Source organism: Lynx rufus, unplaced genomic scaffold, assembly GCF_022079265.1.
Source record: "Lynx rufus isolate CCGP_SWC_20201006 ecotype Redwood Valley unplaced genomic scaffold, mLynRuf1.p SCAF_12, whole genome shotgun sequence".
Taxonomy (NCBI): Eukaryota; Metazoa; Chordata; class Mammalia; order Carnivora; family Felidae; genus Lynx; species Lynx rufus.
The window spans coordinates 14,671,777-14,685,622 of record NW_025814826.1 but is presented as its reverse complement, the minus strand read 5'-3'; the positions used below and the strand labels follow the sequence as shown (position 1 = coordinate 14,685,622).

General features: G+C 41.8%; 1 protein-coding gene across 1 annotated transcript in view; it reads left to right on the top strand.

Moving 5' to 3' along the window:
- ASPH (aspartate beta-hydroxylase) overlaps positions 1–13,846 on the top strand; it is a 221,347-nt gene that overhangs the window by 58,253 nt on the left and 149,248 nt on the right. Inside the window, exon 4 of the mRNA XM_047073977.1 lies at positions 12,403–12,495. Coding sequence (XP_046929933.1) covers positions 12,403–12,495 — 93 coding nt within the window. The remainder of the gene's footprint in view (positions 1–12,402; positions 12,496–13,846) is intronic.

Below are 13,846 nucleotides of genomic sequence, written 5' to 3'. Positions count from 1 at the left end.
TTTGTGCTAGGTGAATTTTGATTGGCAAAAACATCTCCACATCTTATTAAAGGAAATCTTTCATTTTCTTTGTTTCTGTTTAAATGCTGTATAATTCAGTAAGCACCTTGCTTCTCTTAAGATTTCCTAATGAGAGAGTGAGAAGCTAAAATTCAAAGCTTTTGCTAGCAGTTCTATTACACTTCATGTAAAACAGGGTGAAAGCGGGTTGGTTTTAGATGAAATTTGGAATTACCTGTATGTTCCATTTATTTGCTCTCTCGCCTATGAGCATGGATGGACAATATGTTGGCTTGAGCAGCTCTACATAGATTAACAAGAAAACATATTTAAAGGAATACTGATCTCATAATGTTGAATATAAGCAGGCGAAAAATTCTACTTGTCATTTTAAGCACTGCAAGTGATGAACTTAAAATTTCATACTCATGAATATGGGTTTTTTTTTCTTAGCTAAGAAAATTAAATGGCATTTACTTTTTCCATTTGTGCATTATATTTTCAAGGCTCGTAAGCACAAATATTTTAAGGGCATCACTTTTTGTTAGAACTAAAAGTTTTAAAATTCTCTTCGTACGAATACTTGCACGTTACGGACATTTTTTTTGTAATGCTGCCGTGTTCCTTTAATTATGTCATTACAGTTGTGAAATGGGAGTTGCTAACCCTTTGTGCAAAGTACTGCCTTTGTGGATGGACTCAATTTTAATAATCTTGCATGTTAGTCTTATCTTAAGTCATAACTTCCCACTGGAAAAATAGGATGGCAAGTTTCTGGCATTTTTTTGATAGTGGATACTTTGTAGAGGTTTGCATCTGTTTTTAGCCGATTGAAAACTAGAGGATTAAAGCACTTTCTGAATGAACATTTCATGTGTGTGGAGAGATAAAGAGCATACGTTTGCACTAAGTTACTGTTTTGTGAATTAAGAGATGCGTTCAATAAACTTTCTTTCCTTTGATTGGAAAACCTGAAAGTTAAAGAATTCACTAAGGAAGAGCCCAAGAAGGAAAAAGAGAAACCCGAGTCAAGGAAGGAGAGTAAGAGCGAAGAGAGAAAAAAGGGGAAGAAAGAAAAGGAGGATGACCGGAAGGCTAAGAAAATTACCGATGCAGATATATCCAGGAAAGAGTCTCGTAAGGGTAAAAAGCCCAGAGAGAAGGAGAATGTGGGCCTAGACAAAAGTGCTAAAGCCAAGGAAAGTAGGAAAAAATCAACAAATATAAAGGATACTTCTAGTAAAATGGCGTCCAGAGACAAAGATGACATGAAGGAAGGTAGGAGTTCTAGCAAACACGCACACTTGGCAAAGGGAAATAACCAGAAAAGGAAGAACTAAGAGCTGTAATGTCATCATCCCAGGAAATGGTAATCTCATCGTCACTTGCTGCTAAAGGGCCTGGAAAATTTAGTATTGCACCGGTTGGGGAAGATGTGTCCCATCGCCGTTGAGTTTATTTGTTGGTGCTCAGTAAGGAAGTTGTTTGAAATTTAGAGACACTGTCTCATGCTTCTCAATTTAAAAGATGAAGCTTGTAAAAACCGTGTAATAAAAATGTGATGTAATAGCTTCTGTTTTTATTAATTTATTGATCATGTATCCAGATAAATGTATATAATATGAATTGTAGTGAATTTATTAATCGACTGAATACTTTCATGGGAGTTGAGTAAGAACGTTAAGATTTTGCATAGTACATACATGCCAAGTGGCCTTCAGTTATGACAGATGCTCAGGTAGGAGCATCTTTTCTCCCTTCCTTCTTTTCTCCCGTCATTCTTTTTTTTTTTTTTTTTTAATTTTTTCAACATTTTTTACTTATTTTTGGGACAGAGAGAGACAGAGCATGAACGGGGGAGGGGCAGAGAGAGAGGGAGACACAGAATCGGAAACAGGCTCCAGGCTCTGAGCCATCAGCCCAGATCCTGACGCGGGGCTCGAACTCCCGGACCGCGAGATCGTGACCTGGCCGAAGTCGGACGCTCAACCGACTGCGCCACCCAGGCGCCCCTCTCCCGTCATTCTTTGTCTTCTTTCCTCGTTTCCCTTCTGGCTTCCCTGTTTTCCTTTCTTCTTCACCTGCCCTTTTCCTTTACACTTCCTTTGTCCTTCCCGACCTCTCCACCCCTCCCCTCAGGCTCCTGTGGCAACCCCCGGAGTCCTCTTCCCAGGCGCCCACCCCCACCCACCCACCCCCTGTTTTTTGGGGGGCTGCCCCCTCCTCAGGCTCTTCCCTGGATTCTCCTTTCCCTTCTCCTCCCCTTTCCCTCCTTTCGGGTCTCTCCTCCTCAGTCTTTTTTGGCTCTTTTCCTGCCTCCCTCATCCCTCCGTGCCTCCTCACTCCTCAACCTCTTCTCTTCCTGCCAGTCCTGCCCGCCTTCTTTTGTCACCCAGTCAATACTTAGTGTTTCCGGTGTGCCCCATACACTGCTCTAAGAACTCTGGATACACTTGTGAATAAAAGAAAGAACTTGATTTAGAAGACCAATTTTAGAGCGCTTTTATTTTTGGTATCTTTACAGACCCAGAAGAGTTATGAAAAGACTGTGTGTTTCAAATTAGGATATACTTTCATTTTATATCACACGGTTTTATAGTTATTTTGGTGGAACACGACATACATTTTCCATGTTTGATTGTATCATTGTTTACCGTTTGTAAGGCGCTGCAAATTTGAGATCTAACCAGAGGTCAGAACTTTGTTAATCAGAAAATATTTAATAAAATGAAATTTCAGTAAGAGTACATTTCTACAAATGGTTTGTGCTGTCCTGTGCATGAAGTCTTCAATCTTTAATTGTAACCACTGGTGAGATTCAGTTTTGAATTAGAGAAGAGCAACCTGATTTGTTGTAACAGAATCAAAAGTGCTACCACAAAGGTTTTATTTTTTTTTTAAATAATCCTTCAACTTTGTCTATGAAGAGCTGAAAACCAGAGAATTTGACTTAATGGAAGACATTTCAAATAAAAAATGAATAAGCATTAGTGCAGGTGTTTCCAAAAATACTGTGCACCTTTTTCTTGTATACTTGCACCTTTCCTGCTTAAAATCAAGCACTTGGACATTTAGTTGACAGAAATTCCCACTGACAGAATTACACAGCGAGGGGGAAATCCTAGAGAATACCTGCTCTGGCTAATCCAGTCCTATTATTTTCTTGTTCAAGGACTACAGCCCAAAGAAATTGTAGTGAGGGTTTCGTTGTTTTTATAGATTCCCGGAACGTTGTAAGCCACACGGGGCATTTTATGACTCATCTGGTTGGTGGATACAGGGGCTGGCTTCAGGTGAAATAGATCCCAAATACGAACCTATCATCAGACCTGTTGCTTCCTAGCTTTTGTCTCGAGTCTTAGCTCTGCTGATGCTTTTCCTGGACTTTATTCTAATTTTTTTTTAATGTTGATTTATTTTTGAGAGAGATAGAGAGAGAGAGGTGGAGGGACAGAGAGAGAGGGAGACACAGAGAACCAGGCTCTAGGCTCTGAGCTGTCAGCACAGAGCCCGACACGGGGTTCAGACTCACAAACTGAGAGATCATGACCTGAGCTGAAGTCAGACGCTTAACTGACTGAACCATACAGGCGCCCCCCTGGACTTTATTCTATATAGAGTAGCTACAATTTGATGAAGAAGACAGCCCTCAGGAAGCTCCAGACGCATCTTTCTAGTTGCACAGTCCTAGTGCAGAGAGCAAGTTTTCTGAAATGGCTTGGGAGGAAAAGTCCAGAAGAATTGCAGCCAGGCCTGGTTAGACCTGGTGACCGTTTGTGACCATTCCTGTAGTCGGGGATTAGTCCTCCCAGGCTGGCTCCTGTGCACAAAGCTGTGGCTGGGGGTTGGGTTGGGTCCTGCTGAAACCCTATGAAATGTTTCCCCCAGGATAGAGGGTGTCTGGGAGGAGAAGAGGGACACTCCAACTGCGCCCTGCGCAGAACAAGAAGCAAAAGAGATACTCATCACACACATAAAGGTTACACCATCTTAAAAACAGATCTTGATGTTAGATCATGCTGCTAAGATAAATGGATTGATTTTTTAAATTTATGTCCCAAATTTTAAGTGTTAATTTTTCAACAGATTGGTGTTTTGTTTTTTTTTCCCCCTTCCTTGGAGAAGGGCTGGTCATTACATTTGTATTTACTGAGAGCATTCTAATAATTTCTACCTTGGGTTTTGAAGGACAAAAGTGATACAGGATAAAGTATATAAATGCTGAAGTCTAAGAAAGTGAGTGGGGAAAAAAGTCTTAGAATAACCTAATCAACATGAGTGTGTTCACGTTATCTGTTGCTCTTCAGTAAAGCGCTTAGAAATATCTTGCGTCTGGGGTGCCTGGGTGGCTCAGTCGGTTAAGCGTCTGACTTTGGCCCAGGTCATGATCTCACGGTTCGTGAGTTCGAGCCTTTGCGGCAGGCTCTGTGCTGACGGCTCGGAGCCTGGAGCCTGCTTCGGATTTTGTGCCTCCCTCTGTCTCTCTGCCCCTCCCCAGCTCATGTTCACACCCTGTCTCTGTCAAAAATAAATAAACTTAAAAACATTTTTTTAATTAGAAAAATACCTTGCTTCTGCCATAGCTTTCCTTTGCATATCAGCTCAAGAATTAAATGGAAATGTCTCTACTGAACTCATTTCAGTGTATTTCGAGAGCTTTTGTGAGCTGGGGATGGATTTCTTTACTCCTTTTTCCTTTCCTTCCCTTTTTCTTCAGCAAATAAAGGCTGCAACTGAATTTTCTGAAGCTGAGGTCACACTTCACCCAGCTGCATTGGCCCTCACCATTCACCTGAAACTTTCATGTGGGAGAAGCTTTTAATGGGCTTAAAACAGTGCTTGCACTCTCAGTTTCACTCATCTTAAAATTTGGTGTGTAGTTATTTCTATTTTCTGCTGCTTCATATTATCTAAGGGTAATTAAAATTAGAAAGGTTGTCCTTTTTAAAAAGCCGCCTAAACGTAGGGACAAAAATTTCCTAATGCAAAGTACCTGGGAGCCGGAAGAACCCCTGAAGAGTGAAAATGAGATACTAAGAAAGTAAGTTTATTTTGTCATATCACAAACAAAATTTCTGTTTAAATTACACTATGATATGATACTTCAAATTTCAAAAAATGACATTACTGGCACATTTTTCCAAACATCGTATGATAGTATTTCACGTGTCAGTGTCACAATCACTATAAAGGTAAAGATGGCCAGTTTTACAGAAATATTTGAGAGCCTATCAGTATTCCAAGGATCTTTTTTAGTCTTTAATACTCAGATTCCTTTTTTTGAAACACTTTATCATCATTGATTTTTTTTCTTCATGTATTGTGACATCACAATAATGTCTGCCTCATTTGTTAAGGACTTTGTGTGTGAATTTTCATTTTTGCTAACATCATTTGTAACCAACTTTTTGAAATCTGACTAGTTTTTTTTACAAGATTTTCAGCTTTACTTTGTGGGTGATTTGCATTGTGTATGTACTGTCTTCCTCAACATTGCACAGTCAGGGAGAGATTGATAAAGAAATGGGTGTGAGCATGAATGATTGAATTCATTCAGTAAGTAAGTAACTGATTCGTAGAAAATATTTTACAGTGTTATGACCTCCTTAGTCATACAACTCCGTCCCTTCAGGGTCTCATAGTGATCATGTGAATAATAAGGACTCCCTATATGCACTTCCACTAAAAGAACAGATAAAGGTCATACACAAGTATGATTTTCAATTTTAACTGTTTTAACTGTAGAGTCATTTTCTGTGAAATGGGTCTGATGGCTTGGACTACATCTCCTGGCTTTGGTTCCTTTCTCCTCTGTCCTCCACTATTCCCCTCTCCTGGAATAATTCTCCATTGGTGACAATTCTCCAAATCGATAACTTGGATTGTTTCACTATAAAATGCACCTTGGAAATACTGGGTTTCCTCATTTGTGAACTGAAGATAAAACCTTTCCTTCAGGTGGCTGTGAGAACTAGCTGGTATTGCACGTGCATAAAGAGCTGGCACGTTGTGCATTTCATTTCCCCCAGGTTCTAGCTGAAGAGAAAGTTTTTGTTCTTAGGAAACTGAAGGGAGGGGTGTTGTGTAGCAGATCTGTAAGCGTTTTGCTCATGGAAATCTTGTTTGGGGTAATCTGAAAAAATACCCAGTGACAGCCTCCAGCCTTTTGTCCTCCCGCCTCTGTTTGCCTGAAGATAAAACCACGTGACCTAGATGTTTATTACCGGTTTGGACATCATTTTTACACAGAGAAACCAGTTGTCACCAAAGCTTCAATCTTGTAAGCCCCTGCACAGCATGAAGTTACCTCCTTTCCTTTTCTTTGTTCTCATTTCATACCTCATTTGATTTCACTTTGTGAGTATTTATCACTCTGTGTTAGCATCCGTACCTCATAGAGTTCTGTCATTTACTTCTTCCTTGGCCTCAAGCATTACTTCTCTTGTTTCCCAAGAGGTTAGAGGAAGACGTATAACGCTTTTGTGTCGCTTGTGACAGTGGTATAAATAGCCATGTGCTCCGTCATCTCTCTTTTGCATTTATCGATTCGTTCAACAGATAATCTGAGTGCCTGCAGCATAGCAGGCCGTGCTGGGCACCAGGGATACAGGTGACGAGGGGACTGCTATCCCTGCGGTGAAACGTGGTGAAATAAACGAGGGGCCGAGAGAGAAAATAGTGCAGCCGCAGCCAGCTGTCGCCACCACGCCGCTCTTCGCCTCGCCTAGGATGTGTTCCCGCTCCGGTGGCGGGCCACCTTCCAGCTCTGCTGCAGGATCCAGCTGAGCCACCACGTCTACACTGACCCCTTCTGCGACCCTCCCAGGCGGTGGGGCTGTGTGTCTTCCCGTTGCCATGCTCCTTACTTTACTTCCTTCCTGGATGTTGCTTTCTACCAGCCTGACTTATGCCCAGCACCTAGCATAGTGGTGGCCGAGAATAACAGGCATTCAATGTGTGCTTATTGGATGATGAACATCTAAAACACACATCATCTAAAAATATTTCAGATCTGTATATACTGTTGACTAATATTAAAAAAAATTTTTTAAAGAAAAACTTAGGCATTTCTGCAGTAACTGCAGTATGCTTTAACCACCTTGGAAATTGCTGGTAGCTGTGTTCATGTTGTGTGCGTGTGTGCAGGGAAGATGGTAAACATGCTTTCATTTTTTTTTTTTTTGGTTTATTTTTTGAGAGAGTGTAAAGGAGGGGCGGGGCGGGGGGGGGGGGGACTCCCAAGCAGGCTCTCTGCTGATAGCACAGAACCTGATGCGAGGCTTGACCCACAAACCGTGGGATCATAGACCTAAGCCAGAATCGAGAGTCAGATGCTTATCCGGCTGAGCCCCCCAGATACCCTGGTAAATTTACTTTTTTAGAAGAAATGAAGGGAGAAATTAATTTGTGGGAAAAAATGTATGTCTATTTGCTGGTTTTAAATCATCTCCTTTAATTCTTAAAACCATTCTAAGGAGGTAGTTGTGTTCCCTTTACACACTTGTGGAAACCCAGTCCTGTCGGTGGGAATGTGCCCAGGATGGGATTCCAGTGGAAACAAGCAACAGCCCTCTTGATTCACAAACCCGAGCTCCTGGGGCCATCTCGCGTTGCAGGTGTTAACGTTGAGTCCACCCCGTTCCAGCCTTTGTGGAGACCCTTCGGTGACCCTGAAACCCAGGCTCTTAGCAACCCTTCGGCAGTTTTATTCTTTCGAGGTGCAATCTTGTCTCTCCCTGCAATCTTGTCTCTATCTTGAGTCGTGTGAAGATGCGTTGAATCTGGAATGGCTCTTACTGTATATCGTGGGGCAGCTCTTCTGGTTTCTGGCAGTGTCAGAATTTTGATGGGGCTGAGGTTGGGATGCCTGCTAAGATCCGTGTTTGCTGATCAGAAGCCAGGAGCAACAGCGACAATTAGCACGGTCAATCAGTATGTGCATCTTTCTGGCTTGTTGATTTTCCGGAGTATTTCTCACGTTCCTGTACCTGTTAGGATTATTCCTGGGATATATTGATTTATACTATTAGACTACTCGTGTTTGAAGAAGCAGCAGTTCTGAGCTCTTCCCCTGGAATAACGGCAGCTGGTGTAACCTGGGTCGGTGAGGCCAAAATTTCCTTCAGTCTGTGCACTACCGAATCATACGCCAGAGATTGATAAACCAGTTTTTTATTTTTTTATTTATTTAAAAAAAAATTTTTTAATGTTTATCTTTATTTTTGAGACAGAGAGAGACAGAGCATGAGCAGGGGAGGAGCAGAGAGAGGGGGAGACACAGAATCAGAAGCAGGCTCCAGGCTCTGAGCTGTCAGCACAGAGCCCAACGCGGGGCTCGAACTCACAAACTGCGAGATCATGACTTCAGCCGAAGTCCGACGCTCAACCAACTAAGCCACCCAGGCACCCCGATAAACCAGTTTTTTAAAATCTCTTAGCTTTTATGGGCTAAGTGCCTGAAGTCCTATGAAGTACAACACTATTTGTGGTTCTTTCTTTCCCACATTTTGCCGAGGAAGTGGTTTGTGTAGAATTCTTCACGAAAAACGAGTCCTTCGTTTTCAGTCAGTGTGAATAGCTCCACGATCCGGTGGCCCCAGGGCCTTTCGGATTCGCACACCCTCACTCCTCTCTAGCTGCATGGGCCCCGTGGCTCTTCCCCACTGCCAGCATCTTGCGCACACACCCCTCACCCCCAGCCAAGGAATTTGTACTCGCTGGTCCGGAGCCTCATCTGGAGTACTCTCCCCCAGTGTGAGTCACAGGGCCACATCCCTGGCTGCCTTCAGGAATCTGTTCACATTTTATCAACGAGTCCTTTCCTCATCAGTTCGCTGGAGATAGCCTTCCTCCTCTCCCTGATGGCCTGGCACTCCCTGCCCCCTGCCTTCCCCCATCTAATATGTTCTAAATATTTCATGTTTCTTATTTTTTAAATCGTTCCCTCCCTGTAAGAGGTGGGGCTTTTCAGTTCTCATTTTCTGTAGAACAGTGCCTTGCATCAGTAGGTGCCAAATAATTGTTGAATGAATGAACGAATGCCATATGCAACTTAGTAAGTTTTAAACTGTTAGCGTATTTATGGGAAGAAAATACACTTATTTCCCATTGCTGTCAGGTGTACTGGGGTAGCAGGGAATGAAGTAAGTGAATGTTGGGCTAAGGTAACTGTGTCACATAATCAAATTTGCTATGAATGCTTGATTTAAAGCGCTCACGTCACCTTTTATAGCTTCCATTTTGAATGACAATTGTAGGAAAATTTTATGTTTATTAAATGCAGGCACTTTTTTATTTCCTAATTTTTCTGATGTGCCCGAAGAACTGAAAACGAGGTGTCTTTTAAGGGAAACAGTTGCTTTTTCAAATTGCGCAGGGGCTGGTGTGGTTACTTGCAACTAGATAGTTACTCGCGGGTGCCACGGCCGTCCTGTCACTCTTGCCAGCGTGGGAATGGACGTGGGTTCTGGTTTGACTGTTAAGTGGAAGGAGAAGACTGCTGGAAGCTTCAGCTTCTGGGAAAGATTTCCTCAAGCCCCAGAGAGGCAGAGCAAGAGGTGGGTCTTTGCTTCTGGACACCCTGGGGTCCGAGAGAGAAGCTTGCCGCGGGGGAAGCCCCAACTGGCGGTGGGAGGGTGAAGCCAGCCAGCGCCCAGAGCAAGCCCGCTCACCCCCGCGCTCCTCCTGAGAGTACATAGTGAATTTCCTCCTCCCCCGAGCCAGTGTGAGTCGTGTTTTGTTGTCTGCAGCCCCAGGAGCGTCAACACTGATGACAGTCATTTCATAATGTAACTTTGAGTACTTATTTCGGTGCGATCTCCTTGCCATTTGTACCTCACAATAAATCCAATTTGAATACCTTTCCTTTGATTCTGAATTGACCGTATGTGTATTTTTTTCTTGTTTAATATTTTGTTTACTTTCTGCCTTAAAATCTTATATGAGACCTGTATCTGCTACTCATTCGTGGACTAAAATGCATTTGGGTGGCAGTATAATTTCTGGAAACACCAAAGTGAAAGCTTGTATGGCTAATTCTTCCATATGAATTATCAAAGTAATAATTAGTCTAGAATGTGTGGTGGTGGTGTTGTTTTTAGAAAGTTTTTTAGGGGTCTGGGGAAGGGTATGTGTTAATTTGATCCTCAGCTTTTTTGAAGTTTACAATATTGTTTATTTTTGCACTGCTTTCACCTCTGGAAAAATAGCTGTGACCAGGTATCGGTAAATTTAGAACTCAACTGCCACTTGGGGCAGAAAAGGAAACTGCACAGTATTTTCTCTTGTCATGTGCTTTTGCTTTCTCCTGTGGTTTTACCATTTCAATTTTAGAGACAAATAACTCCAGTTGATGTGGAGAAAGCTGACAATGAGGAGAACCTCATGGCTAAATACTGGCAATGCTAGTAGTTTTCAAACACTTTTCACATCATAAGTTGTTTTCACATGAAACTTCTCAAAATCCAATAAGAATGGGGTTTTCAGGCAGTTTAAGTCTCTGTTGTTTGCTGGGGAAATATTTCCCTGCTTATCGAACCCATGGAGCGCGATTTGAAACCCTGCTACCTAGAGGATCAGTGAAGAATGACCCGTGATTTCCCATCCAAAGTGAGATGCTCTTGAGGGCGAGATACTTACACTAGCACAACAGACTAACCTGGGACTGTCCCGGGCAAATTAGGCCCCTGGTTCTGCAGCAGTGGGTTCTAGAGCCCAGATAGGAATCTCCTTGCTGGTAGTAGTAGGAAATTGTTTCGGATCCCCTTTCCCACCTTTCGCTTGTCTAGTGTAGCTGAGGAGCCCTGGTCCCACAGAGGATGTCTGCAGTCATCGGTACCAGCAGAGCAGCCCCACTGTGGGGTGTGTTCAGCCCCTGAGCTGTTTACCAGGCACCTGTTACGTGCCAGGTATGTTCTGAGGTGCTCAGGGTTCCAAGGTAAGTTACAGGATTCTGAAGGTTTACCCTGTTCATTCAGCAGAACTTAGCAATGAGTAATAGTTGCATACCTGTTCCATTTACTGTTGGGAGATGCAAGAATGGATTATTTAAAGGTGAAAGAGCATGGGAGTTTTCAGTCCTGAACTTGGAATTTGAAACGTGATGTGTTTTACTAACAAGGCCTTCATCTCTACCCGCCACGCCCCGAAGTGGAACGTTTAGGATCCGTGGTTACTTGTGTATTATCCCTTTGTTAGAAGTCACTATATAGTTAGAAGTAGAACACAACTGTGTCCGTTGGTGTTTGTTGTAATAGCCTTAGGCTTTTCGTGTAAATAGTGTGGGAAATAAGTACCTAAAACAAATATAAATGGTGAGGTAGAGTCCTGTGTATCTCTGTCTTATTCTCTTTACGATTGGGGAGAAGAAGGTGGGAATCATGTTTTTGTCCATGAGAGAAAAATAAAGACATAAAAAGGGAACAGTAAGGAAAAGTGTAATCAAAAAGCAAGTGAAAGACACAGAATTTAGCAGACTACAGTAGCAGATGTATGTTAGACGTGGTATGAAGTGCTCAACGTTGGCAAAGTGCCTCTCGATTCTGTACTGACCTTTTCACTCTAGACTCACAACACACTTCCTCCAGTAACAGTTGTTGGTACAAGAGTCTCACTGGGGGTCGTGAAGAGCCAGGATTTGGGAAGTGGAATCGACAGACTCTTGAACCCTGTTTAGCTTTCTAAAGAGTTCTATTCAGTTGAGGACTTATTTTAATGTTCCACGTATAAAATGTCAAAGAGTTAATTTGGTCTGGTAGATTTTAGACTGGTGTTGACTTTGAAATCAGCTCTCATGTTAATTTACCCTGATGTTTTATTTTCCTTAAGACATTAAAAAACTTTGTTTTCGTATCTTTTAGCTCCTTATAGCATAGTATGATTGTAAATGGTACCTTAGAAGGTTGTAAATAGTTATGTCTGATTTGTTCTCATTTTTAACTATAGGTTTCAAGAAATTATACATAAATCAAAATATGGCATACAAACCAATAACAAAGTTCAAGTGTAGCTTAGTTGTCTTAACTGCTGGATTCAGAGCTCAAGCAGCAATTCATTAATCATTTCTGAACACAAGGAGCTTGAACTATTGAACTTCTTTTGGCAAGTTCAGACGTGACTGTTTAAGAGACTCGTGAACATTGAAGCAATGATTTTTTTGTTTTGTTATTTTTAAATGAAACGTTAACTTAGGTAAAGAGATGTTGAAGGCCCATGCGAAGTTAAAGAGCACACTGTTTTCCTACTTGAGTTTTTAAGCATTTCTACATTTTCATGTAGTATGTAAAGTCTTGGAAACTGAGTTATTTGTACTATGGATGAAGTGTTTGAGAATATTGTTTTTCCTGGTTTAATATGTCAAACGAAAAAAAAAAACTTAAGTTAACTTTGTGACTAAAAATGCAGGCCTTAAAGAAAGATCTGCTTCAAAGCCAACAGTCCCACCGGAAGAAGCTGAGCCATACCCTTGGCTGGGGGAGCAGGTTTCCGAGGGTTCAGGTAAGCTCACCTCTACATCTGACCCGATGGGCCTCGGCCTGCCAGGTGTCCAGCGTGCAGTTTCCAGAATCGTTTTACCCATAATTTGTGTCACAGTGTTTATGGAATAATGAAGTACTTTTTCTTCTTCTCTTCTGAGATTTTGCAGTAAACTTAATGTTTTCTACTAAAATACTCAGGACAATTTTAATTTTTGAGATCAAGAATCCAAGGCCCAGATGGGTGCTTTTTGCCTGAGATGGCACAGTTCAGAACATCCTGAACTAAATGCTAGGTTTCTTGATTCCAGTTCCAGAACTTCTTACAATGAAAGTACCATTAGATGTGTAGTGTTACACGAGTTTTGTCGTTTGTCACATGGTCTAGTAGAAGAGGCTTATGGGCTCCATTCTTTGTAATACGGGAGTCTCCTTTCTACATCAGAGACTTCCCAGACCTCCATACGATGGTGTGTGAGGCCTGTTTTACATCCACATGAACTCACAGATAAATTTAAATACCTCCTTAAGTCACCCAAGCACCTATGACCCACAGAATGAAAACTCCTAAAATCTGTGAATCAATTGGCAAATGAAATTTGAATCCATTACTAGCATTTCCTGTTTATGCTGTGATATTGATTACAAAGTACTATTTAATTTCTGCGGATTTTCTGTTTACCTAATAATTCTCCAAAATTTGGTTTCATTTCGCCACCTACTGGAAGTGTTCGGTATGACACTCCATGTTTACTGGCAACTGAAGTGCTGTGGCTGATTTTATCACCGTGGATGAATAACGTGTGATTTTCTCTTCTCCCTTTTAAGATCAGTATGCTTTTCTGATTTTTTTTTATTTGTTCAAATCATAATTCCAGGAGAATTTACTGCCTCCCTCCCATTTCTTTAGAAGTACTGCAATCCTACCCTAGCTCTGGAGCAGAAGTGCTAATTTAAGTGTGTCTTTGGATTTAACATCTCAAACATTACTTTGTACTCAATAAAGTTATACTTTAAAAATCATGCTTCTTAAAGGTAATATCTACTCTGAAATGTTGTGCTATTTCTTTCTGCTTTCTCCTTTCCTTTAAAGTTTATTTATTTATTGGGAAAGGGAACGTGAGTGGGGAAGGGGCATAGAGAGAGAGGGAGAGAAAATCCCAAGCAGGCTCTGCACTGTCAGCACAGAGCCCGATGTGGGGCTGGAACTCACGACCTGGGAGATCATGACCTGAGCCGAAACCAAGAGTCAGACGCTTAACCAACTGAGCTGCCCAGATAGATGCCCCTCCTTTTAAAATTTTTGTTAACGTTACTCTATATGGAGAGAGAGAGAGAGACTGTGTTTGTGTGTGTGTGTGTGTGTGTGTGTG